The sequence below is a fragment of the Juglans regia genome, chromosome 7 (assembly GCF_001411555.2).
Source record: "Juglans regia cultivar Chandler chromosome 7, Walnut 2.0, whole genome shotgun sequence".
Lineage (NCBI taxonomy): Eukaryota > Viridiplantae > Streptophyta > Magnoliopsida > Fagales > Juglandaceae > Juglans > Juglans regia.
The window spans coordinates 4,614,017-4,641,498 of NC_049907.1; the positions used below are offsets into that span (position 1 = coordinate 4,614,017).

The 27,482-nt window shown below is 33.2% G+C and overlaps 3 protein-coding genes across 7 annotated transcripts; 1 reads left to right on the forward strand and 2 right to left on the reverse strand.

Annotated features, from left to right (window-relative positions):
* Positions 1-458: 458 nt before the first annotated feature.
* On the reverse strand, positions 459-7,552 carry LOC108987182 (ATPase family AAA domain-containing protein 3-like). Its single transcript, XM_018960058.2, has 8 exons — positions 7,064-7,552; positions 6,521-6,616; positions 5,883-5,993; positions 5,474-5,783; positions 3,800-3,890; positions 2,622-2,955; positions 2,350-2,498; positions 459-1,398 (listed from the first exon to the last, which is right to left on the reverse strand). The coding sequence occupies exons 1-8, from the start codon at positions 7,337-7,339 to the stop codon at positions 885-887; spliced, it is 1,881 nt and encodes a 626-aa protein (XP_018815603.1). The 5' UTR covers positions 7,340-7,552; the 3' UTR covers positions 459-884.
* Positions 7,553-9,095: 1,543 nt separating this feature from the next.
* LOC108987163 (protein RADIALIS-like 5) lies at positions 9,096-10,946 on the reverse strand. 4 transcript variants are annotated; one of them, XM_035691789.1, is made up of 3 exons: positions 10,843-10,946; positions 10,487-10,764; positions 9,096-9,321 (listed from the first exon to the last, which is right to left on the reverse strand). In XM_035691789.1, the coding sequence occupies exons 2-3, from the start codon at positions 10,720-10,722 to the stop codon at positions 9,315-9,317; spliced, it is 243 nt and encodes an 80-aa protein (XP_035547682.1). In that variant the 5' UTR covers positions 10,723-10,764; positions 10,843-10,946; the 3' UTR covers positions 9,096-9,314. The 4 variants fall into 4 exon arrangements, 3 of the variants coding, with proteins under 3 accessions (XP_035547682.1, XP_018815578.1, XP_018815579.1); XM_018960033.2 differs by having other exon boundaries at positions 10,487-10,946; XM_018960034.2 differs by having other exon boundaries at positions 10,437-10,946.
* A 2,783-nt stretch (positions 10,947-13,729) lies between these two features.
* LOC108987177 (U-box domain-containing protein 5-like) lies at positions 13,730-19,762 on the forward strand. Of its 2 annotated transcripts, XM_018960052.2 has the most exons (7): positions 13,730-14,153; positions 14,217-14,332; positions 14,766-14,844; positions 15,810-15,995; positions 16,724-16,831; positions 17,378-18,582; positions 18,950-19,762. In XM_018960052.2, the coding sequence occupies exons 3-7, from the start codon at positions 14,788-14,790 to the stop codon at positions 19,698-19,700; spliced, it is 2,307 nt and encodes a 768-aa protein (XP_018815597.2). In that variant the 5' UTR covers positions 13,730-14,153; positions 14,217-14,332; positions 14,766-14,787; the 3' UTR covers positions 19,701-19,762. The 2 variants fall into 2 exon arrangements, with proteins under 2 accessions (XP_018815597.2, XP_018815596.2); XM_018960051.2 differs by having other exon boundaries at positions 13,730-14,332.
* The last annotated feature ends 7,720 nt before the right edge of the window (positions 19,763-27,482 follow it).

A 27,482-nucleotide genomic window follows, 5' to 3' on the forward strand; every position in this document is an offset into this window, starting at 1 on the left:
GTAATAATAAGATGAAATGAGAATTTTATGTCTCATCCCACCCCAAACCTGTCATAATCTCTCATTCAAAATTAGGAAATATTTTATAATAAAATGATTATACAAAAATAATTTTACAAACTGATATGACTTAATATGATTTGTCAGATTAAAATTTACTTTTATTATAAAATAGATCTAATAGATTAAATAAAACTACATCAATTTATACGATTATTTTTGTATAATTCTTTTGTAAATGTAACAATCCTCTTATTATTAAAAAATTAGATTTTCATATAAATCTCATATTTTTCTAAAACTATGCCATATGACATATCATCTAGCTTTCATCCATCTAATGGTCTGATATCAATTTTTTTTTTAAAAAATCACAATGTATGCTTCAACGTTCAACTTCATTTCATGTTCTTTGATATTTTTAGAAAAAGGCATCTCAATTAAAAAGAAAAAAAGAAAAAGAGAATATGCATACTTATAGGGAAATAAAACAGAAGAGAGTCTGCTTTCGAATGATTACAAGAAGTTTCCACCATCTCGTATTGTCGTCCAATAAGCACTATAGATGCTTAGGTAGTCTGGGTCACCAGGTACTGAGGGAGAAGTATTATGTAAGCCATGACAATTGCAGCTCATTCCCTCACACAAACATTCCCCACAGATACCACACGACTTCAACAAAAATCTCAGGAAATGAAAATGAGAGGGAAAAGGGAGATCGACTTATCGACCACTACAACAAAAAGAACCACAATATTCCAATATACAAAGAATGTTAAATAATCATCAAAACACTGCAAAAAACTCTCCAATTTTTGGGCTTTCAAAAATAAGCCATCTTCCCTACTCTTGCATCTGACGTCTTGAGATTGCACGTCCTTAGTCTAAGCTGGTACACCACCTTCAGCTGCTAGTTTTATTCGCTGATGATGCTCTGTGACCTTGTAATCAACAATTTCCATAAACAACTGGGTATCCAACACGCAGTCCGGGCGCCCATAAACAGCTGCTTGGATACTAGCCATTAGTTTTGCTATCTCTCGGCCGGAGAACCCTTCTGTCTTCCTGGCAGCTTCTCGGATCACATCATCCGATACATCTTTTATAGTTATCTTTTGTGGCTTTTTCTTGGTAAAAAGACCCCACTTAGCTGCGTTCTGATCACTTTCACCCGACAGGTACTTGTACAAGTAGAGCTTCAGTAGTTTATGACGTTCCTCCTCTCCCGGAAGTGGAAACTCGATGACCTCATCAATTCGGTCGGTAACAGCACTGTCAAGATCACCTGGTCTGTTTGTTGCGAGAACGAGAACTATGTCTCTAGACTGATCTCCAGTTCGGAAGAGCAATGCATTCAGAGCACTTCTTTGAGCTTCACTCATATGTGTACTGTTGCGCCTGCATTGGATCGATAACCATGATTACTAAATGGGTTTCCAGAAAAAATTATATTCTTGCAGAGAACAAAATCATTATTTGAATAAATACCATGAAAATAGAAGCCAAGAAAAGGTACCAAGTGGTTAGAATAACCAGGATGAACTTGAGTTTTAAATTAATTGCACATAAGAAAGCTACAGTAATCACAGAGCTTAGCATTTTTCACCAATGTTTTGAATACCGTACCGGACGCCGTACTGGTCAAGGCACTGGAACGAAATATTTCAATACTAGTACCGTATTGGGATAACATTTCGGGATAGTCGATATATAAATAAATTATATATACAAATTATATTCCAAAATAATAGTCTATATATAAATAAATTATATATAAATACATATATATATAAATTATAAATAGTCTAGTCTGAATTGGGAGTTAAAAAATAAGCTTGTAGATTGAAAAAACGAAAAAAAAAAAAAACACTGACCAAAATATCGGCCGGTATAGACCGAAATTGAGGCTGGTACAGGCCGAAATCAGTACCGGCCAGTATTTTGGCCGGTATGAAATAGATATAGTACCTATACCGGCTGGACGGCCGGTACAAAAAATTTTGGCCGTACCGGCCGGTACGGTACGAAATTCACAACACTGTTTTTCACACATAAGGGCACATAAAAGACTGAGGATATATATTCAGGTGCTGCCATATATACTCACAATCAAACTGACCATTTATGACATGAACATAGTATCATAACAATGGGAATCTCGAATACAACTACTTATTCTAACTGCATAATAAGCAGTGGTAACTTCATGAAACATAACAGTTAAACTTCTCAAAAACTTAGCAACAGCTTACAATAGAAAACTAGAGGATTAGAAACTAGAGAAAATTCTAACTCGCAGAGAGCAGCTTTAAGCTTCAAAAACGAAAAGAAAAGAAAAGAAAAACTTACTCGCATAGGAAAGCATCTGCCTCGTCAATAAAAAGCAATAAACCTTTATTTGATTTCTTAGCCCAATCAAATATCTGATGAATTTTGGTAACAGCCTGCGCACCCAGTGGCACAACATCTCCTCCAGTCATCATGGCATAATCCAAACCCTGTATGAGAAGATTCAAGTGTCAATGGGAGCACCAATAAAATAAATGTCCAACAAGGCACATATAAGACAGGCAGCAGTGATAAAAAGAAAGTGAGATGATGTCAAGATTTTAAAAGCATACTGATTTCTGAGCTATCTCCCTTGCAACCAAAGTTTTTCCAGTGCCAGGGGGCCCATAAAACATCATATTGCGAAAAGGTGCCTGATGAGTCTTGGTGTTTGATGTAGCTCGAGAAAGTTGCTGTATTCTCCTTTCCAACGAAGGATGGAGAACAATATTTCCAAGACCATTTTTACTTCCTGCAGCCCCAGCTGACGTACTGTATTTAAAAACTTTATTTTTAGCCTTAGAAATCAATTCCGACCCAGGAAATTTTGCAATGGAGGATTCTCGAATAAGTGATGGCTGCCCCAGAATCCGATTAACATATCCCCACATTACTCTAGCTCCTTCTCTGTAAACATATCAAAGATCGTCAAAGAGGATCAAATGGCTCATCCAATTAAAAGAATAACTCATCCAATTAAAAGAATAAATCATCATGACTTGTGAATCTACAACATCAATTGAGTTGTCACATGGACAAAAATACTCTGCTGGTCATTGTCTAATGAGGCCTTGATAAGAAAGATATCCATGATAGTCATCTCAGACTGAACCGATCAGTCTATCAAATTGCTGCTAGGGTACACTTTATTATTCCAATAACACAACGGTAGAGGTGAAACAAATGTTACAGAATGTCATAGTGAAGTAGTGGTGTTGTAGTGTTGGGGTGGGTAGTGATGGATGCCTGACGGAGGGGTGGGGCAGAGGGAGTGGCGTGAAAGATTGTGGACATGACAGATATACAATACTTTCCTTGTTTCGTACATGCCTTGTCATAAACATAGGTTGTTTAGGGAAGTCCAAGTTGTATCCACATTCAACATCTCTTCAGGACAAATTATGTCACTAGGACGTACACATCCAACACGCTAGATAAGCAGATACTTACAAATTTCTAACCAACCAGATTGTCAATCATGGATGGACCAAGCAATATACAACTCTCTCTCTCTCTCTCTCTCTCTCTCTCTCTCTCTCTCTTCAATTGATAGGTAAAAACAACTCAAGATAAACATATTGGATTTGAACCAAGCAACAGGCACATAAATCCCATTTTATATCTTTCTAAAGCTAATAACTGCCAAGAAAAAGATAGACATGACAGAGAAATACCACCCACATAAAAAAGAGAAATATACTTTAAACTGAAGTGACTAAAAAAGATGCAAGAAGAAAATCAACATACAAACCTAGTTGTATAAACTCCTGCAGCTAATGCAGTGGCTCCTCCAACCGTCATAAGCAACTTATTCCTATCAGTCAGTAGGATCCTAAAACCCCCTGCAGGTGAGAGTGGAGGAATGTTCATGTCATTAAGATATCCTCCTGCATGCCACCTAAATGGCAATTATAAAATTGACAATAATTTAAAAGTCCACTCCCCAATTAGATCCCAAACAAATGCTGAAGCATATGTATCTAAGACCAAAAATATTTTATGAAAAGGAAATAGCAGATGCCAAGGTTATCAATTCATGTAACATTAAGAACTAATTAGTGAAGCAGAAACATACATCAATAAGTTCAAAAGGGCTAAACAGAGCAAAATGGGTTTTCTATGAGACAGAAAATGAAATATAATATTCCCACATGACCTTTGTGAATAGGTCATTGTCTGATAATAAGCTAGGAATACCATCTTTCCTCTATACAGGAGGTATTAAATTCACATACTATTTACACCATGAGTCAAACTCAATACAATTCAATGAGTCTTTTTTTTCTCTCATTAAGGTCACTATAGGCTTGACAAACAATGAAAAGACATGCACAACAAAGATACCTAGCAACAAGAACAAAAAGAATTACATATACAGGAAGTCCTGAATATTTGGCAATCTGCTATACATTGATATCCATATTGACTAAACAATAAATGTAAAATAATCACAATGAAAGTTTCACTTTAAGACAAATTAAGTGTTGCACAAAAAACATTAATTTATTAAGTTCAAGGTAAGATGCTTTGAGTATAACACTTCAGGGCATTGGCTGTTTAATATCAGAAAGCTATGAAGTTATCATACTTTTACTGCATACAAGACAGAAATATAGGTTCTAGGCCTTGTTTGGATAGTGAGATGAGATAATCTGTGAATAGTAATGAAATGGTTTGTGAATAGTAGTGAAATGTTTGAGTTTATATGTTTTAATGGGTTTTGGGAAAGTGTTTTCTAAGTCCATTTGGATCTATTAGAATATAATTTTTGTTTTGAGATTTGAAAAAGTCGAATTATTTTTTGTATTTTGCTTAGAAGTTTAGGAAAGTTGTAATGATTAGGTAATGATTATATGAAAAAGTTGAAGATTTGAAATTGAAAAGTGTTTGTGCTTGTGGTGTTTGGATATTGAGATGAGATGGGATGAGATTGGATGACATGGGAGGACTTTGCTATCCAAACCAGACCTTTAAGTGCCCACTTAAGTATATTGAACTTTCCCTTATGCCGAAAATTATTCAAGAATTTAATATATGTTTTTATATGGGTACGAAACACTTAATAATTTTGAACCCTTATATCTTAAGAAGCAAAAGTAACTGTGAAGATAGAAAGTTTGCATCAAGATAGAGCATAACACTGAATTATTTTGCATAACATTGCTGCCTTTTCAACAATAAAATTCCGGAGATTTAAAAATAAAAACAATAAAATTACGGAAAGAATTAAGATGTTAGAACATAGAAGTGACAAAATGGCCATGAGCCCCAATTCATAGAGAAGTATGAAACACACAAAAGCAGCTAACCAGTCAGAGCACATGGCATAATTCTTCATCCAAGAAACCATTTATATGTGGACCAAATTAATCACCCTTGTGATCGAACAACACAATACAAATACATGTTTCTCAGTCGTGTATACCTTCAATGTGACTAAAAGTTGTATTGATTGCAGCAAGCCATTTCTCCCTTTCGCCATTAATACGTTCTATAAGCATTTTCCTGTTATGTTCCTCTGTCAGTTTTGCTTCATGGGCTCGGCCTTCAGCCTCTGCCATGGCCTTAACTCTTATTGTTTCCCTCTCTATTTCAGCCCTCTCTTTCTCAGTTTGGCGCTGCTGAGCTTGGATCTGTTCCTCAGTAGCTCGTCTAGCTTGTTCTTTCCGTGTAGAGGAATCCTCTTGCATCCTAACCAGTTCAACATTATGTTTCCTCTGAACTTCATGATCTGTCTGCAAACAATGAGAAAATAAAACATAACAAGCTGTTTGGCAGCGAAAATTTTATTAATTGTAGTTTGAAAAATGTATATAATTATTCACTATCTGCACCTGCATTCTTTTCCTAGCCAGCTCATCTTCATATCGCAGCATTTGTGCCTTTGCCTGTGCTTGTTGCTGTATCAGATCTCTTTGCTCTTCATGTAATTTACGCTGCTTTTCCTGCAAATGAAAAAAAAATGTATTAAGTAATAATTCACAATGGAAGGGTCATAACGCACTGACACTCTAACAAGATTGATCAGACATGCTGCTTTTTACAATTAAATGAGCATTTTGTATAACTGAAAAGTTCAATCCTAAAGGGTATAAGCTTGAGAGTATCTGCATCCACATGATGAAAAGTGTAAGGTGCAACAAAAATAACAACCATTCCTATCACCGCAAGGAACCACTCTATAATTATGCAAAGCAATAGGCAGGGATTGTTAGAGGTTGAGCCATCGCATATCATGGGCATATTTCGACACAGCAGTTTAAGAAAAAATAAATTTTTTGTTAAGTAAAACACAATAGTTTAAGAAAAATTAAATTAACACTGTCATTTGGTCTACTTCAAACATGCATACTCAAATGAGATTGGTTGAAAATATTTCTTAATTTGATAAGTGAGATTGGTTGAAAATATGCAGTGAAACCACATCATGCGACTAAAATAAGTGGTTTGACTGAAAGGCATAATCACTCACGATATCGGCATTAGCTTGAATTGCTTCAAAATGAGCCTTCTCGGCAGCCATCTCTGCAAGGCGAGTATCTTCTTGCTTTCTCATTACTTGGAAAACCTGGCACAACAGAACAAAGCCATGCAAGAAAACCTCTGGTTCACATTTTGGGTTGCTTATCAAACTGAGAAAGCAAATATAAAGGAAGAAAAAATTCTGCAATGTTATTTTGCTTTTCAAACTCTTAATCGCTATTTTGCTACTTGTTAAAAAAACGCAGTTCCATACCAGAAAAGAGCCGGACTTCGAGAATGAAAATTGGCTGATTGAATTTTTCATTTCATTGACTATTAGGCTGTATAAAGCAGCTTCTTTTTTTCTCGGCTCCCAAATTATGGGATGTTTCACAGACAAAAAGAGAAATCTTTCTTAGCATCATTTCCTCGGCACATACACGTAGTCCTAGGACTCAAAATCTTTATTAGTTAAAATTTCTCTTCTTCTCTTTTCCCATCATTTCTCAACTACCAAACAATTCACAAAGAGTAACGGAATGCAAAACAAAACCTGTTTAGCGTGCGGGGAGCTGTTGATTTCACGAAGAGCTTTGGCGCCTCTTTCTAACGACTCGGGATCGAAACCCGAGCCTTTGGACTCTTCGGCATCGGCCTTCGCCTCCGACCTCGAGTTAGAGTTCTGGTCCCCCTGAGGAGAAGAAGACGAAGAAGAATAGAAAGGAAAAAAACGAAAGGGACTGTCGGCGTACGCGCGGTCGGGGAGCGTGGACAAGGACGCAACCGCCGCTGCCATTGCTACGCAGGAGGATAATCTGGAAGCGGCCATAGGTATGTGAGAATTCGAGCTCTGATCAGATTTTCCTTATTGGTTTCTCGAAATCGAAAAATAAAATAAAATTTTAGGTCATTTGGCGGAAAGGGTTTAGTTCAGTTGCCGGTCTAGCCTTAAACCCTCTGGTTCCACATAGCTAGGGTTTAAACGGAAAATATATTGAAAGCGGGAGTCGCTAGACTAGGAAGGAGGGCCGAGGGCCTGCGTGGAGAACAATCCAAGTGGGGCCTAGCTTTATGGATTGTTTGGCCTCGTATGGATTCGTATTCCTGCTTTTTTTTTTTTTTTTTTCTCCAAACATTTTTTAAGTTCCTTTAAATATATATATTTTTTAAATTCATAAATTTATTAAAAAATACTTTCTTAATGATTAAATAAAATAAACACAATTCCGTAAAATTTATTAATAGATATACACGTGTAGTGGTTCACAAAGAGATTCATGTATAAATAGAGCTCACAAATTGATGTGCTTGTTATTAAATGTTTTTATTATAATGTAGGCATAAGTTCTCGTTTGGATATTAAGATAGTTTCATCTTATTTTAACAATTTTAATCATTATAATTTTCTCAAACTTTCAAATAAAATATAAAAAAAAAATTCAAATTTTTAAGTTTCAAAATAAAAATAAATTAAAAAATTATATTTTAAAAATATTTTTATTTTATAATATTTTTATTCAACATTTTCTCTTTCATTTTCTAAGATTTCATAAAAAATCTTAATTTAAACTATTTTACTGCTATTTACAAATTATTTAACTCATATTTACATATTTTTTATCTCATTTAATCTCATCTCAATATTCAAATTAGGCCTAATGTACAAAATAAAAATATTTTGTTAAAAAAGGAAAGTTCATAAAGCGATGATGGCTAGATATGATATGTTAAGTCTTCTTTACAGTAAATTTTTTTTACAATTTAATGTACAACAACAGACCGCATCAGTTTGTGATCTACATTTTTGTGAGGTCTCTCTGGAAGTCTAGCAATCTAGCACTGTTGTTTTCATCTTAGATTTTGTTTTTCATCTTACATTTTGTTGTATACTATTATTACACTTGTTATAAGTGGATATCATTTAAGTGGTTGACAAATAGCATCTTAAGTTATTTAAAATATAGCACATAATAAGAATAATTGAGAATAATAAAATCTATGATGGTCTCATTTGTTTTCGCAAATGAGATGAGATAAAATAAGATACGTTGAGATAAAAATTAAAAATTGAATAAAATATTGTTTTAATATATTTTTTTAATATTATTTTTGATTTGAAATTTAAAAGAGTTGAATTATTTATTTTATTTTATGTAAAAATTTAAAAAAATTATAATGATGAGAATAGTTGTAAAAATAAACGAAACTGAAGAATAACAATTTTATTTATATAAGATGAAGAGTCGCATTGCTCATTAATAATGTTGTATGAAATTATGAATTATTCGAGGGATATGGAGATATCCTAAGCTATCTTTGTCGAATGCTTCTGGGGATGCTAAGGTCAGCCATAGGATCTTCACACCCACCTTTTCAGGTTACATTAAGCTTTTTGGCCGGCATTCTTATTTTGTTTCTGAAATAGTACTCGTTTCCCCCTGGCATTATGGGGAAGAAATTCTCCATCTACACACAGCGAGAATGTTTCTTTTGGGTATTTTTAGTTCCTGCTTATCTTTATGCAGAACTCAACCTCTACAACAGGTACTATAGAAAAGATCAATCTTTACACCAATGTGTGGAAATCTCAAATGCTTAATAATGCTTGCTTCATACAGACTAAACAGGATTAGATGTGTCACTGTAGGACAAGACAGACACAAAAACAACTGTATACAAAAGGGGAAACAACATAATTACATAATCGGATGCTTCTTCGCAAATCTGGTATTTTTTTACAATCTGTTTATGATATGCAGTAAGATTGTCTTGATCTTCATTGGAAGTTTGGAACCCTGGATGCTTCAAGACCTGCCAAGCAGATAGTAATGAAAAGTAGTTTTAGCCTGAAGGAAAACAATTATTAATCTGGCAAAGGTTATGAATAGTATGGGAAAGTCAGAAAACATCCAAACTCTAGAAAAGCTGTCAATTAAAGCAGCAGTACTGCAACCAAAAGTTTCAGAGGGGTTCAGAAAGAACTGGTTCTGAATGACTGAGGACAGTGGACGGGGAAAATAACAAAAGTTTCCTGAAGAATGAAAAAGAGAGAGTATTAAAATATTGAGTTGTGTCTGCAGAAGAATCAATATCGTCCGAATCAGAAAAGAGAGGCCAAAGTATTGTATCTCACATGGCAGTTCTTTGAACTGATGAGCATTGGACTTTCATTGACATGTTATCCAGAATTGGTAGGATCATATCTCATGTGGGGTTTCTTCTGCTTAGTGACAGGATAAGAAGTTGCATGAATGTGGTCAGGCGTTGGCTTTTTTTCATTAAATAAAGTGAAAATAAGCAGTTTGGTGTATAGGATGTTAGACTTATCGTCAGTTGGAGAAATTGATGGACCACGTACGTAGAACTAGCTCTTCAGTGTTCATAGTATTATTGCCTTGCCCTACAGCAGGAATTGCTTAATTCTAAGGACAAGGCCATGATGTTGCAGGAATTAACTGGATCTTCTACGGTTAAGAGGACCTGGAAGAAGCTTAAAATGCATTGCTGCCGACATATCATTTTTTAAACGATGTCTCTATTGAATGAATAGCATCCTTCCAGTATAATTTTATGTTTAGATTGTTTCGAACCTTGGTTTTGGGATTTTCTTGTAACCCCAAACTTTTCACTCGTAAAAAGTATTCCCCGACAAAAGCGAAGGTTGATCAATAAAATCAGAAAAAAGAAAGCATAAGTGACATGAAGTTGTTGTCATTGATCACGATTTAGAAAAAGCCAGACTCAAGAGCAAAAGCATTATTCTTTATTCCCAAGCTACGTAGGGATGTACGTTTAACTGGGTTACTTAGAGCTGAAATGTAAAAGTGAGAGAGATACATGTGGAAGGCAGTTTTGAAAACTGAAGTGCAAAGCGAGTATTTGGCTCTGGTATTAAGTAGAAGGCAAGTAGTTACTAGTGAATTTACCTCTACTCTTCATACTCAAAGCCATAGCCTTACTTAACATTTTCTTTCACCTGTATTCGGGAATTGGGACTCTATCAGATTCAATGTCCCTGACATCCTCAATGAGAATCTCATATTGCCTCTTCACCTCCTCTACAGATTTTCCGCCCACAGCTCTGGCAACCTTCTGCCAGCGATCAGGGGTGTCCTTATCATAAACAGCCAGGGCCCTTTCAAACCTTTTGTTCTCCTCAGGGGTCCAAGAGGAGCTAGAGGTACGTGAAGAAGCAAGAGAGTTGGATGCCATTGGAGGATATATGTTTTAATACACTACCTGAAAATGGTGAAACTGCAGAAGGTAAAAGGGGTATTATTTTGACAGGCTCTGGAGGATAACAAAGTCAGGAAATAGGTTGGAAGTCGGAACCTTTAAATGTGAATGGTAAAGTACCGGCTGGCTGGCTAGAGTGAATCCCACAAAAGGGAAGGAGATAATAGAATGGTTTGTTTCAGTCAAGGAAGGTGACTGAATTGAACGTCAAGTGTGGTATGGGAAAGAGATGACCAAGGGAGCTCCTTATAAGCAGGATGAAAAGGGGTGGTGGGGTTCAGCCAGTTGGGCGAATATATCTCGGGAAAGGTTGAAAATAAAAAGTAACCACGCCCCCTCAGGAACCACAAGATGTAGCAGGACAAGGAACATCTAGTGAAAGAGGAGAGAATCAGTGATAAAGGATGGGCCCTTTATAAAATTTTACTAGACAATATTCCTTCATTACACTAGCAAGTTGAACTTCCTTTATTAGTTATACGTCAGCGGATAAAAGGATCCCAAAAGTAACCAATCTACTTTTGTTAGGGTTAAAGGGTCATTCGTCTAAGGCCAGCTCAAATCAAAAGGAAGTTTTATCTGGTAACAGAGTGTGCTCTCATCGTCTCACCTGTCAATTTGAGAGATTTTCCCTTTTACATATTAATTTCTGTAAATTCTATACACTTGCATATCCAATTTCTCAACCTTTATAGTATAAATTTCCTGTAAGCTTGAGTTTTTGGGGGCATTTGATAATTTATCTTTGTGTATAACTTTGATAATCAAATTCACATATTTCTATCATTTTGGGAAGTACTGAGTTTACAATCTGCATGGCATCATGGTTCCAGCTGGCCTAGTGGAATGTTGCGGCTTATAAAACATTGTCTGGTTGTGACTACTTGGGAAGACATTAGTAATTCCTCACACAGCAGGGCACAAAGCCCCTCGTGGTATTTCCGAGGGGTTAAAATTTGTTTGTGGACGGATTTCTTTCATTATTACAACCAAAAAAAAAAAAAGGGATCAGAACGCCAACAATGAAAAACGATCATGATGATAAAGAACAATAAGTGATAGCCGTTTTGTATAAGGGGCAATAGGTTTCACCTCCTTATCATTGATTCTTCTCTCCCTTTTGTCATTTTCTTCATTTTTGTGTTCTGTTTGGAGGGATTTTTGGAGACTACGTTTGGTATATTGGGAACCACTTATAGATAAATGCTCCATGGGACTCCATATAACATGTGAGACTTAATACCTTAGTCAACAATTTGGTTAATCTTTGAAAACCTTAGTGGAGGGATCACTCTAGGCTGTGAGAAACATGTTTAGAAGTGACTTATTTGATTCATGGTTAATACCGTTATAGATCATCTCTCACTACATCATCTGCTTTTCTAGTCCTCATACTTTGTTTGAACCATTGCTATCACAAAAATTGGAAAGATCATGATGCTGGGATAACATGGTGGCTGTTCTTCATAGCTAAAACCAGCGAAAGGTTCCAGTAAAAGAGTCCTGGAGGAGCCAGTAATGGTGAGTTGGGGGAAATTACTCCCAATTGAAGCTAGAAAAAGAAATAAAATTTGGATTGGTACACACATTGTGCACCTTGATTCTTCCACTTGCTATTATTCCAACGAAGATATGGACCATAATTTCTTGCCAAAAAGTAAGCAGCTGCTTGGAATATGAAGTATATTTCTCAACTTGAGATGATATCTCAGAAGATACCCAAATCCTCATTCGTCGACGGAGCAATTAGTCGGTTCCAAGGGCTGACCTTTTGAAAGCGGGATTCTTCATATCAGTCTTACTGCTAGAATCCAGAAATTGCTTTCTGCAGTATAGGAACACAGTAGGTACGGAAAAATGAACTTCCCCACTGAATAAACCCGGTTGTAATACATGATTAAGTGCTATGGGTTTGGGTTGTACCCAGGTGTAGCCTAAGCTGAAAGCATTCATAAACAGCATTCAAAGTGCAAGGTAAGAGTGAATTACATATTACATTTCTTCATTATATTGCTTATAGCTGTTGCCATAACAATCCAGTCATATGATAAAACTGCATCAAGTAATAACTTTTTTATTATCTCCAAGTTTCAAACAATTTGATGGGAGTTTTGGATGCGGTTGGTTCTATTAGTTCTGGATTGAGTGGTTTAGTTTGTGTAATCGGAAGAATATGAAGTGTTGGGGTTGGGAGACTCATCATTGGTTGAGAGGGACTTTTGAAAAAGAGAAAGGAATCTGTACTGGTAGTGGAATACAATCTTCGTGATATATGGAATCCTTATCACCTCATATGGCCCGCCCATCCACCTCTTGGAATAATGCCTGTGGATTCCAGTTCTTTTCCTCGTTTATGGACTTTTTTAATTCCCTGTTTTTACTACACATAATTTGATGGGAGTGATAACTGTGTCTGTCAATGGAAGATGCCTACTTAGATCCTATACAGAAACTCAACATACATACATGCCTGGCACCTGAGCTCGGCATATATGTGTATGTATGTATGAATGTATCCCTCCACAACTTTTACCTGGTCCACATCTAATAGCATAAGCATGAGAATCACTTTTCGAGGGAACCTCTGAAAACAAGAACAATTGATTGAATACAGATTTTTTTTTTCCCAAGACCCGAATCCTGAATCTGCATCTCCAAGTGGTTTGTTTCATAAACATCATGAGCAGATAGCTAAAAACACACATGAAGCTCATGTAACAGCAATCAATTGGTCTCAACAACTTGATCAGTTGAAACAAGGGATTGCTGATTGACTCGAGTTGGTTTTGTTTTTCCCTGTACCCTGTTGTCTCAATTGGTGATAATAACAACTGATTTTTTTTTTTAAATTAATTTTAAAGGGTTTAAGGGAGAGCTATTTTTTTCCATTGAGAGAGACGTCAAAAACATATGTTGCCCCTCACTTTGTACCTACCAATCATTCCATAAACTTTTCGCGCTCTCTCTCTCTTTCCTTGTTCGACGTGACAACACTGTTATCCCGAGAACAAAAAAGTTTTACCACGTTTATCAGCATGTTTTGCAGCCAATAACAATTATTGTACTAGCTTTTCTGGTAATCTAATGCTTGGAAGCCAAATTACTTGGACTGGTGCCTTTTCTTTCCCTGGTTTTTGCGAAACCAAACCTTGGTTTGATTATGTGATATGGTTTTCTCTCTGCTCTTATCGACGAAGGATTTTCGGTGTGTCATGAGCAAGAAGATTGTGTCTTTCAACTGTTCTTTTACAGAGCTTTTGAAGATACTCTGAAAACTTAGCTTTTTTAAATATGGAACAGTTCGAAGGAACTCCTATGGTTTAAGGGCCGGATCGTCACTAATTTCCAGAGTCAGCAGCTATTGTGGCTTGAGACACTGGGAAAGTTCTGACTTTTCTTTCTCTAAGGTGGGTATATTTGTGTGAAATCTTGTATTTAAGAATTGGGTTGCACTAATTTGGATCGTGTAGGGGTTTTGGTACTTCACCCGCTACCTGTGTAGATGGAGACAAATCTCAGAGTCTGATTGCTTGCTAGTAAACAGGCATAGAGCTTTTGTTCGTTGTTCTGGTTTCCACTGCACTTGGTAAGGCTTTTGTTATTTCTTTTTTTTTTGTTTATTTCAAATATATTTTTTCTAACGATATCTTAAATTCCACTTCTGGAAATTGTAACTGAAGGGCGTCCTTTGTCATGTTCCATTAAGATCCAACCATTCATCTATTTTCATCCATTTTAGTGGTCAAAATGGAACGATCAAAGTGCAAAGTGCAAAATTAATGATAATTTTGAGTTGCAAAGTGTACTTTCTCTGTAGTTAATATTCGACAGAAGCATTGTATCTTGTATTTGCAAATCCGATGTGTTATGTGCAAATCCGATGATATTGCTCAAATTATGTGTGGGGAATAGTCATATATGTCCTCATGCGATGCATTATGTTAGATACAATGGACAGATTTTTTTTTTTTGTAAGAAACACTTAAAGGTGATTCTTTTCATTGTTATTGAACATGCAGATCTAAGTCTACCCTCATTTTAATGGGGTCTGATATTGCTGAAGTAGTGGACAAACTGCCAGACCCTTATGCTTTTAAGGTACCTTTTCAATTTATCATGAAGGTCTTTTATTCCTCATTTGGAATTTGTTTGTTTGAATCTGCAGTCCTACTAAATTGGCAGCATAATTGTGTCTTGTTGAGTTCACTCATGATACAAGATGTTTACATAATTATCATAAATTGGTTGTAGATCTGCAGGATGCGCAAAAATAGCTAATTTATTAAATAAAAATATGATTTGTAACTAAGTTAGTATATCTTGAGCCATTATACAATAAACTAATTGAACTTTTGAAAAATTGTTAAGATTAACTTATATTGATCTTCAACATTTGATTGGTTACCTTTTATCTTTTTTCCTCTTATTCTCCTTTATTTCAATGTTTGCAGTGAGAAACCTCACAAAATTTAATTGAGTGAAGAGTGACCAGAAGCTCTTACAAAATGTGCAAAAATGGCTTGGTTCCTTCAAATTTAACTTTTAGTAGCTTCATGCTTCAAAATTACATATTGTCATAGATAATCGGATTACTCTCTGATTCTTGAGTGTGTATCTCGGTTAGTTTATTGGTAAGATCCTGTTCTTTATCACATCGATAAGTTTATATGTACAGGGTAAATATAATTTCTACTTCTTTTCAAAGAAGAATATTTTGTTTCCTTGATAGTGTCAAAGAGATTCTTGTCATGGAAGTGAAACTAGGAACTGGAAAACCAGCTTTCAGCATTCTTTGATCAATTTGTTAACTCACCCCAAAATGCTGATTCTTTGAAGGTCTACAACTCTATGTTCGATCAAGTTGAGAATGATATTATATCATGTTTTTTTCCTGTTGGAGAGGATGCTTTTTCTTGAGAAAATGACGAGCACTGTGTTTTCCATATGAAATCTTCTTTAATTGAGCTCATGTTGTGTCTTCAAAATTTGTCTTTGCTTGTACTCAACCGTTTTTTCATATGAAATCAAATTTCCACATTCTGTATATTATTTCATGATTGCAGCTGCCATTATTAAAGTACAAAGAACTGAAGAAATTGCTTGATAGAATATCAACAGTACTTCCACTTATAGAAGCGGCTCAGCCTCCAGGCTCTTCAGGAATAGAGGCACTAGGCTCGTTAAACGTTGCAATTGAGAAAGCCATGCAATTTTACAAGTCCTGCTCAAGATCCAGTAAACTTTACCTGGTTCGTAATTTTCTCAATAAATAAGAATGAAGGATATGAATTAACGTGAACTACTTGCTGTATTTCATAAAGTTGTAGTCGTTAAAACAAATTAAAACGAAGATGATAGAAACAAACTCTAGCCATTTGATCTTGAGGTTAGCAATTTCTGATCAGTCTGAGTGGTCTAGCAAAAGTTTATAAATACATTATAAGGACAAATGACTCAAGGAGTTTGTCTATGTTGGTAGACTGGAGATGAGAAGGAAAATTGCTGCTGTTAAAGAACAAAACTAATTATATATCTCTCTTTATTGGAGAAATAAAATAATAAGATTTGGATAACCTGCTTATGCTAATTGATTGTGTAGAGAGGGGTTTGCAAACAGAAATCCTTTGTAAAACCATGTGTTCCATTGTTTCCAACGGGAATTTTGCTGTGCTAAAGCATGTTAATATTGTTGTTCCTGATGACCACTTCAATTAGCTTGCCTCTCTCTCTCTCTCTCTCTCTCTCTCTCTCTCTCTCTCTCTCTATATATATATATATATATATTATGTTTCTTTTTAGGTGTTTGCATATCCGTATGTTTGACTGCTTGCTCCTCTTCTGTCACATCTAGTTGATGTGTCAAAACTGGTGGAAGTAACTAGTCTTTCTTCATCTACATTCTGTCTTGTTGTTAAGATATCGGTTTTTTGGAGTTATATCTCAGTCATAGCTGATAAGGCTTGCAAATTACATTCAGGCAGTAAGAGGGAAAACAATAGCCTCAATATGTCAAAGATCAAAGAATTTGTTGGAGGAAAGTTTAGGTCAAATTCAAACCATGGTTCCACATGAGTTGGCTGAAGAGGTTCGTCAATTACACACCTTCTTTTGCTTTATATTTTTGCCTTCCTTTTCAACCCCCCTAAACAAGAAAGAAAGAATGAAGATGTAATACAACTTCAAGAGGGCTATAATTAGTTGATAAAGCTATCAGAGCTGTTCCTCAGTTATATAAAGTTTGAAAATATATAAATCTATTTTCCTGGATTATAAAACATGCTAGTTATATGGCTGTAACTGATCCCATAAGCAATTCTCTGGTTTCTGACACTTGTATCCCAAATTGGAAAAATTTAAAGAGGATGTAGTCCCATTCTCGGTTTGCTTGCCTTTGGTCTATTTGTTAATTATTCTTCCCTCTGGCAACTTCACACAAATCCTTCTTTGCCCCACATTTTAATTCGCAGCAACATTCTGATGGAGGTTTTCATGATCCCAAACACTATGTTGGTATCAACTTGTCTATATTTATTCCGTAATTTCTTCCTTTTTTTCTACTCAAAAAAGAAAAAAAGGAACTTTTTCTGAGTTCAGTTACTTGGTGATGCCAATGATTAAATCTCATTTACAGATCTCTCACATCACGGATGATCTTACGGGTGCAAATTTTACCCTGAACTCATCTGAAGAAGAGGCTACCAAGGCTGTCAAAAGATTTCTCCTGCAGATCGCTTCTGCATCACACTTAATGGAAACCTCTGAAATTAAAGCTCTTCAACTGGCAGCTTCAACGCTTGATATCACATCCCCAGATGCTATCCGGAGAGAGAAAAAGTCCATCAATAAGAGGCTTGAAGATAAGTACAGTGACCCAACAGATAAAGATACTTTAAATTCACTTTTGCATCTACTAAAGAAGTATGGACACTTATTCCTGCAAGAGCCATCGGCAAATGGCGTTCAGCATGAAGAAGCGATTGCTTTTGAGAAGTGCGGACGTAGTTCAACCTATAGCCAATCTGTGGAAGTCGAATCCCAGATCAGATGCCAGCATCATGAAGTTCAAATTGACTTCTCAAGTAGAGGTATACCTCCTGAGGAATTTAAGTGTCCTATATCTTCAAGATTGATGCGTGATCCTGTTGTAATTGCTTCTGGACAAACATTTGAGAGGATGAACATACAGAAGTGGTTTGATGGAGGTAATGAAATATGCCCAAAGACTAAAATAAAACTGGCCCATTTGTCATTGACACCAAACACGGCCATGAAGGATTTAATAACAAAGTGGTGCATGGCGAATGCAGTCACCATTCCTGACCCAACTATGCCATCAGAAATTCTTAACTCTTGGGAAACTTCTTCCACTTCCATTGTTAGCTTTGGCAGTTCTATGAATGATCTACGTCTTCCAATGGATCTCAGCAATATGTCAGTCGGATCTTTAGATTCTAGTTACGCTTTGGATTCATCTCAAAGTTACATTGTGGATTCATCACAAAGTTATGCTTTGGATTCATCTCAAAGTTACGCTTTGGATTCATCACACACCATGTCGACAAAAGAGGTGCAAAAAAGCCACTCGTATGCAAAGATACATGAGATAGATATGAAATATCTATCTAAACTGGCTGAACTTCAGTGGCAGAGCCAGTGCAAAGTTGTTGAAGATGTCAAAAACCATCTGAATGAAAGTGACCAAGCATGTCATTCTATGTCATCTGACAATTTTGTTAGACCCCTTGTTAGATTTTTGAAGGATGCACTTCATCTGCATGATGTAAAAGCTCAGCAAGCTGGATCTCAGTTGTTGTCGGCATTTGTGCGCAAGAACAGGTATCTAGTCATTTTGATGGGTATTCGTCACGATGCCTCATGTTCAAATGCAACTTGCATCTCTTGATTTAAGGTTGTTATTATCATGTTAAACTGGTTGTGGCAAGTTAAATACATCACTCGATTCCACGTGAATTTCTATCAATTCTTTAGCCAGTTGACAAGGTGATTTGCCGTAAGAATTTTTGTTGGTTTAGGTCCCGACCTAGTTCCCTGCATGAGTTTTTTTTTTTTTTTGCACTACGTAATTTTAGTTTTCTTCTGTAAGTCCTTGTCCTGATTTCACATTGGATTTTAAATGCAGCTATGTTTCCTTTATGCATGAGCTCATATGCATACTATGATCACTTTGTGTTGCTTGATGCAGAAGTGGGATCTCATACTTATGCGAAGAAGCATTTAGTCTCTTGGCCACTTTTCTTATTTCAGAAGTAACAGAAGAAGCTCTAGACATACTGGAATTTTTGTCAAGCCACCCGCATTGCAAGGCTAAAATTGCAGCATCTGGTGCTTTAACTTCCATCCTAAAGATGCTCAACTCCGACAATAGAGATTGCCAGGAACGTGCTATCAAAATTCTATGCAATTTGTCCTCAGATTGTGATATCTGCTCTCACATTGTGTCTTTGGAATGCATCCCAAAACTGGTTCCTTTCTTAGTTGACAGCACTCTTGCAGGAAATTGTGTGATTATATTGAAGAATTTATGCTGTACAGATGAAGGTAGGGTTTCTATTGCTGAAACTAATGGTTGTGTTGCTTCTGTTGCTGCACTAGTTGCAGCTGGTAGTCTTGAGGAACAAGAAAATGCAGTCTCTGTTCTCCTTTCACTGTGCTCTCATCGTGTTCAGTATCGTCAGTTAGTCATGCGCACGCAGGAGGATGTCATTCCTGCACTTTTTGATATATCCGTCAATGGTAGTGACAATGGCAAGGTGAGTGCAAGGGGATTGCTGCGGTGCTTAAGAGATGTCAAGCATAATGATGATCGAGAGTGCTCTGGATCTGATATGGGTGCCTTTAGAGACTCTACGAATCTCTCTAAAGGAAGAAATTCATCAAAGGCATCCGGATTTCTTGGAAGGATATCAATCTTTTCAAAACCCAAAAAGAAATGAAACTTGTCTTCAACTCCTTTTAAACTTAAAGATTCCAGGAAAAATCGTGTGATTTGATGCCATGATTTTGATGCCTAAATGTACATGATTTTCTTTTTTCTATTTTAGCAACTAGATAGGTTTTATCTCTTGTATACCACCTTGTGTACCTGGACCTTGCATATTCTTATTTATAATAGCTTGGCAAGAATATACAGTTTTAACTAAATTAAAATTACAAATGGTGAGAGAAGTAGATTGTGACAAGTTAACCATATAGCAAACAATGTGGAATCAATAATTGTCGTTTTAAACTTTAGGCTGCGAAAACGAGTGTTCTTCAGCAGTTATTTGGCTGAGTTTTTCCAAGGCAAAATTTCCGGCATGGAAGTGGTAGCTTCGATTGTCAGTGGAGCATTCGTAGAAACTGGTCGGTTTCTCTGTGGCTCTATCTATTCTACGATCAAGAACATTGTCAAAGGCCAACAACAGCTTGATCTTTTGGAAAAGGATATGAAATCCCTTATGGCTCTTAGAGATGATGCAGCAAAAGAAATGGCATTAGCTAAGAGAGAAGGAAAAGTAATACAGGCTGAAGCCACTGTGTGGCTTGAGGAGCTTGCTGGCTTCTAGAAGAAGTTCCAGAACGGCTCAAAGCGATAGAAATGCTTCTAGAAGTGGGAAGTTCCCTTGCTGGCTCCGTGGCAATTGGAGGATATTCCCGGACCTGCAATTCAAGATCAAATAGCATCAAAACTATTAATTAGCTTGCAAAATATGAAAATATAAATTAAAAATATTTTTATTAAAAAATAATATTATATTATTATTTTGACTAATTCAATAACTAATCTAATGTTCGGTTATAGTTAGAGGAGAGATTTTAGATTTATGAAAAATATGTACTTTTCATCAAATTTTAGATATAACTTTGATGAAATCAGTGCCAATACTCAAAGAGAAGATGAGGGGATGGGTTAGACCGTTTGGATACACAGTTGGTCTATCTCATCTCAACATTTAAATACTATTTAAATATAAATATTTTTCAATTTATCTTTTATATTTTTTTATCTAATAATTATAATTTTTCTAAATTTTCGTATAAAACATAAAAAACAATTTAAGTATTTCAAATATGAAAATAAAAATAATATTAAAAAATTATATCTTAACAATATTTTAATTTTTTATATTTATATTTAATTTTTTCTCTTATTTTCTAAAATTTAATAAAAAATTTAACTCAAAATTACTTCATTATTATTCACAAATTATTTTATTATTATTTATAAAAACAATTTACCTTACAGCATCACTAACGAGATATTACTGATTTCAAAATAAAAATTTTCATATTTTCAAGGTGGTAGTGACAGACTTTAATACGAAGAAAATATGTGGAATTTTTTTTGTACAAGTCTTTTGTGGTCGCTTTAAAAGTAAAGAGAAATATTTTAACTATAAAAAAAATTATATAAAAATAAATTTATAAATTGATATGATTTGATGCAATATATCAAATTGTCAAATTATTTTTAATATAAAATAAATTTAACACATCAAGTGAAGTCAAATTAATTTATAAATTTATTTTTATATAATTTATTTATGTCTATAACAATTCTAAAAAATAAATAAAACGAAAGCAGGAAACAATTTCCCCGATGGTGCGCTTCTCCGGAGCCATTTTGTAACCCATTTTTTCCTTTTCGTATAACTATTTTAGCAATAGAAGATCTATTTTAGAAATTTTAACTTTTTACACGCTCATCACATTAGTTAATGTGAATTGGATTCCTACAACGCATTTTTTAGCCCGGTTTGATCTAGAAAGTGTTTTATCTCATTTAATTATTATAATTTTTTTAAATTTTTATATAAAATATAATAAATATTTTAACTTTTAAAAATTTTAAAATAATAATAATATTAAAATTAATATTTTAATAATTTTTAATTTAAATTTTAACTTTCATCTCAACATATATCAATTCATCTCAACTTCTTATTCAAACCAACGACTTTTAAGCCCTTAATTCAATTCAGAGATGAGATGGTTCAATCATCCCACTCTGTATGGAGAGATGCTCTCGATTTCAGAGGAGCTGGTGAGTTTGAATGTTGAAATGAATTGAGTTGAGTTGAGATGATAAAATATTGTTATAATATTATTTTTTAATATTATTATTATTTTGAGATTTGAAAAAGTTGAATTATTTATTATATTTTATGTTAAGATTTGAAAAAATTATAATGATAAATTGAGATAAGTTAAGAATAGTTTATGTTCCAAACGCACACACAACTGATGGCTGCTTTTCCAGCGAAAATGTATGGAAAACATTATGCCTACAGAATATGTTTACCGAAATTTTTAAAATTTTTTAAAATTTTTCTTATTTAATAATTAAAGAAGTATTTTTAAATAAATACGTGATTTTTTTATTTTGAAAAATATTTAAATAGTTTAAAAAATAGTGAAAGAAAAGATAAAATAAATAAATAAAAATTTTATAGTATTCGGTAAAGGATTTCGGTAAAAAAAGACATGTCTACTGAACATGTCTGCCATTCGACTGTTGCCTCTGTAGGCAATTTCAGAAGACCCTTTGCGGCATCAGCTTCCACCGTCTGAAAATTTTTCCGCTTGCACAATTTTTTCTTCTCTCGTGAGCCATCTTGATTATTTTTCTGATTATTTTTCAAGATGCGTGTTGTGATGGATTACTTATTTTTCTAATTCTATATGCAAATTTATTAGGTGTAATTATTGCTCGATATAATTTTTATAATAATAAAAACCAATAAAATAAACTAATTTTATAAATATTTCATAATTATTTAAGAATATTATAAATAAAATATATTTTTATTTGATATTTTTTTATAGAATTTGATTTTATAAAAATATTGCCATTTTATAATATTATTATGAATTATATTGTAAAAACAAAATGGTCATTTTCCATTACAAAATTATCCATTACAAAATTATTAATACTTATTAAACAAAATCATTACAAATATTATACAATCATATGTGGGACCCACATTTATCTCCTTTCCAACAACTTAAAACCATCTAATCTCACTTTCAATCCAAATACACAAAAATTTTAAAAATCATCTCAAACTCATCTCATCTCTAAATCCAAACTGGCAAACTCTGCACTATTGATATCATTGGCATTGCCAACAAGTGTTGTTGGGACAAAATGAATAATTTCAAAATTATCATCAGTCCATTTTATTTTTCTTATTCTTTTAAATGATTAAACATGTTACACTAGTGAATTTTTGTATTTAAAATAAATAAAAAAATACACGAAAAATTAATTTGAACTAACGGTAACTATGAGGTGGCTAATGAGGGGCTAAGTAGCAGCACCCGGAGAAAATTGATCAAATACTTTATAGTAAGATGCTTTTTTATTTTAGAGAAAATATGTTAGCTATTTTTATTATAAAGTAAATCGAACGTTTCATATAAAATCATGTTAATTTATAGATTTATTTTTATAGAATTTTTTTGTGACTGTAGTACTACTCTTGATTTTATATGACAACAACTTTACAAGCTGCTTCGTGAAATGGAAAACGACTGGAAGATTAAGGTCTCGTTTGGACACTTAAAATATCTATCAATAGTTATAAAATTATTTGTGAATAGTAATGAAATTCTTTGAATAAAAATATTTTATTGGATTTCGATAAATGAGAGAAAAAAAAATTAAAAAATTTCACAATATAATTTTTGCTTAGAAATTTGAAAAAAAAATTATTTTTGATTTTTTTTAAGTTTGGTAAAGTTGTAATAATTAGGAGGTAATTATTAGATGAAAAAATTAAAAATTAAAATTAAAAAATATTTTGTATTTGAGTGATGTTTAAAAAAATATCTAAAAAATTTTGAAAATCTACGGGTCCCAAGTATAGATTAAAGCCAAGCACTGGTAGTAAACTAGGCATAGTTAAATTTTGGCTAACTTGAGCTAGTTTGCTTAAAAATATTTACATCAAACTAGCTAAATCTACAATAAATTTGTTCATCATCTTCTTGGCTGGCCAAATTATTTTTTGGCCTTAAAATAATATTTCAGCTTTGTGGGAGAAACGAAATCAGTAACTCATGAGTTTTGCTATTCCAAAATAAAGGAAAGTCGTATATGGTATGTGTTTAGCTATTCTAGAGTTTAGAATTTCAGTTTCCCAGTAAAAAATCTAAAATATCTTTTCCACATTTGCAAAATTCTCAAATCTTCAAAATGACCGTTAATTATATCAGTTGGAATAATACAAATATTAGGAAATTAATCTGTATTTTTTAATAATAAATAAATATTTCAATTACAATTAAAATTAAAATAAATGAAAATGTTAAAATTAATATTTTAATATAATAGTAATAGATTTGAAGAGTTTGTTACTTAGTGTTATTGAAAAGTAGTTAGCTAAATTTAGAAAAGTGAATTTCCTAATCAAAATTTAGTCAAATTTTAACTAGGCCCTTACTAGTGCCCTAAAGGAACTAAAAAATAAAAATGTCACTTTAGAGATAGGAAAATGATTTATACACAATATATTTTACAATAATGTGTTAAATGAAAGGTAATTTTATAAAACACTTTATAAAATTAACATTACTTTACAAAAATAATTTTATCTTACAATATTATTGTGAAATATATTGTGAAAATGTATTGCGTGTATTAATACTCCCGTTTGAATTGAAAAGTGATCTTGACTCATCTCATTTGATCTGATTTTATTATTACAATTTTTTTAAATTTATATACAAAATATAATAAATAATTTAATTTTTTCAAATTTTAAAATAATAATTATATTAAAAATTCTATTTTAATTATATTTTATTCCATTCATATAAAATTATTTCATTTTTTTATCTCTTATCTCATCTCTCACTGTTTTAGAAATAAGCTGGCACACTAGAAATAAATGAAATGAAAGCAGCAAACAACTTCCCCGTTGCCATTTCGCTGGTTTCTTCCATTTGAAAGGCGTGTTTGTTTGTCTGCCATTCTTTGAATTTGAGTTTTTTCAAATTTCGTTTTATTTAAAATATAATTTTATAAAATTTATAAAAATAATTGTACGTCTACAGTTTTCCTTTTCAAAAACGAAATTTTTGGGATGGTGTCAGTCCAGTATTTTCTCCCCTAAAAAAAGTGAAAGCAACAATTATCATAATTAACGAGCAAGTGGCCGACAACAAGCCAGTGGCCATCCTTTGGTAGGCCTGATCAGGACTGATGGCTGTCCAAGGCCACCAGTGAACGGAATCTATTTGAAAATTGAAAGAAAAAATTTAATTATAAGTGATTATATGTATTAATACATGTAGTTATTCAATATAATTGATTAAAAAATAAATTTTATTAAAAAGAATATTAATTTAAATTTAGAATATAATAACAATAATATTAATACATAAATTAATACGTAAACTTGTTTGTAAATAATAAAACTCAATTGAAAAATATTTAATAGATCGATAAAGTAGTGTTTTATAAAAGAGTTAAGTGCTAGTTTGTATGTCAAACCTTTCTTAACTCATTTCAATTTATTTTATCTAATTATTATAATTTTTTTAAATTTTAACACAAAATATAATAAACAATTCAATTTTTTTAAATCTTAAAATAATAATAATACTAAAAAATAATATTTTAATAATATTTTATTTAATTTTCAATTTTCATCTCAATTCATCTTAACTCAATTCAAAATCCAAACGCAACCTAATTCTACATACAACCGTAAAATACATAAAGGTCGCGTAATCGTTTTGAAAAAGAGTGGGGTCTACTATTAAAAAATTATTATTTTTCATGTGAGTCCTATATTTTATTCAATTTTTTCAAAGCGATTACGCAGCGGCTGTACAATTCACAGTTGCAAATATCTTTTCTCTTTATAAAATAGTGTTACCTTTTCAATTTATCTACTTGGTGTACTTTTAGTGTAAATTACATTTTCCTTTTTTTTCAAATATTTTTTAAATTTGTTTAAGCATTTTTAAAAAATAAAAAAATATCAATATACTAATAGTCACTTGCTTAACCATTAAGAAAAAAAAATTAAATGTATGAAGGACAAAATGAGAGAGCAAAATGAGACAATAAAGTAGCATTATTTTTTTGTAAAATACAAATATTAGTATTTTTTTTTTTGTATTTATTTAAAAAAATACAGGCACAAATAATTTATATATTAATAAATTATTTTGAATTATTAGTATGGTCGGCTGTTGGCAGTTGCAATCCAACTCTTCCCTTTACAAATCTATTAAGTACATTTTCTCCATTTAATTCATATCTTTCTATTACATTAACTTTGCATAAAGCAATGGTTTATTATGATATAAGACAGGTCTCGAATCCTAGCTCCACTTCAGTCTATTTAATATATAAAAATATATTGCAAATATAAAAAAATATATATATGGATATTTCAAATTTATTGGTGGAAAAGAAATATTTAAAAAGAATAAAAAAATTATTTAAATGATATAAAGACAAAATAGATAAGCTTATATATGATATATTGTAAAAATCATTATGTAAAATAGAAAAAGTAAAGTTTGGTGATGTATTTTAAGAGATAAGATAAAGAAACTATTGTGAATGCTCTTTGTACCATTTTATAATCCATTTTTCCTTTCGGTATACCTATTTAAAAACTTTATTGTTGTACACGTCAACATATTGTTAATTTAAAAACTTAACTATATTAAAAAATAATTAAGTTTTTAATTTTTTTAAAATTATAATAAGACTCCATTTAGATAGTGAAAGTCATTCATCTAATCTCATCTTATAATTATAACTTTTTCAAATTTTCATACAAAATATAATAAATAATTTAACTTTTTCAATTATCAAAAGAATGATAATATTAAAAAATAATATTTTAATAATATTTTATTCAACTTTTAACTTTTATCTTTATCTCACTTATCTCAACTCACTATTCAAACGACAAACTAATCTCACTAAAAATAATATAGTAAGGTATCACTTATGCATAGCAAAAGTCCTTTAGCAATATAACTATTCTTCAATTGGGTATGTTTGAGTAATGAGAATATATGAGAAGTGTAGAAAATGTTTGTGAATAGTAATCAAAAAGTAATAATAGAATATTGAATAGTAATGAATAGTAGTAGAAAATAGGTGAAAAGTAATAATAAAAGCCATTGGCACCCTCCCTAGGTCACACCCAGTTGGGCCATGTTGTTGTCCCGTGCGCACGGCAAGGCGCACACAGGGTGCACTGTTCATGGGGACGTAGTGGTGGAGCTAGAAATCGCTGGCAGTCCACGTGGTGACTGCCGACAAATCAATTAGGCTAGCATCGAGATGCCGGGAGCCTCTGGTTGCACGGCGATGTGCACCCATGGTGCACTATGCATGGCACCGTGGAAATAAGTGCGTAGTGTTATGCCTACCATGTGCAGGTGCATAATGCCAGTGACTCGGGATGCGCAATGTGCATTTAAGTGCAGAGTACTCGCCCATATATTCCCCTTCTTTTTGCGTAGTGCACTTTGCACTCAAAGTGCATCGAGCATTTGCAGCTTAAGTGACGACTAACTTGGGTTCTCGCCTAGGCGAGAAAAGGTTCACTCACCCATTTTTTACAACATTATTGTTCATAAAAATAAAAGTTGAAAAGCCAAGAAACTTATTTGGGCAACTTTTATCTACTTTTTTAGAAATTATTTAGCGCATCGGAAAATTGTCTCTCCTGCTCGGTGTAGAAAGTAACTCAGATCCC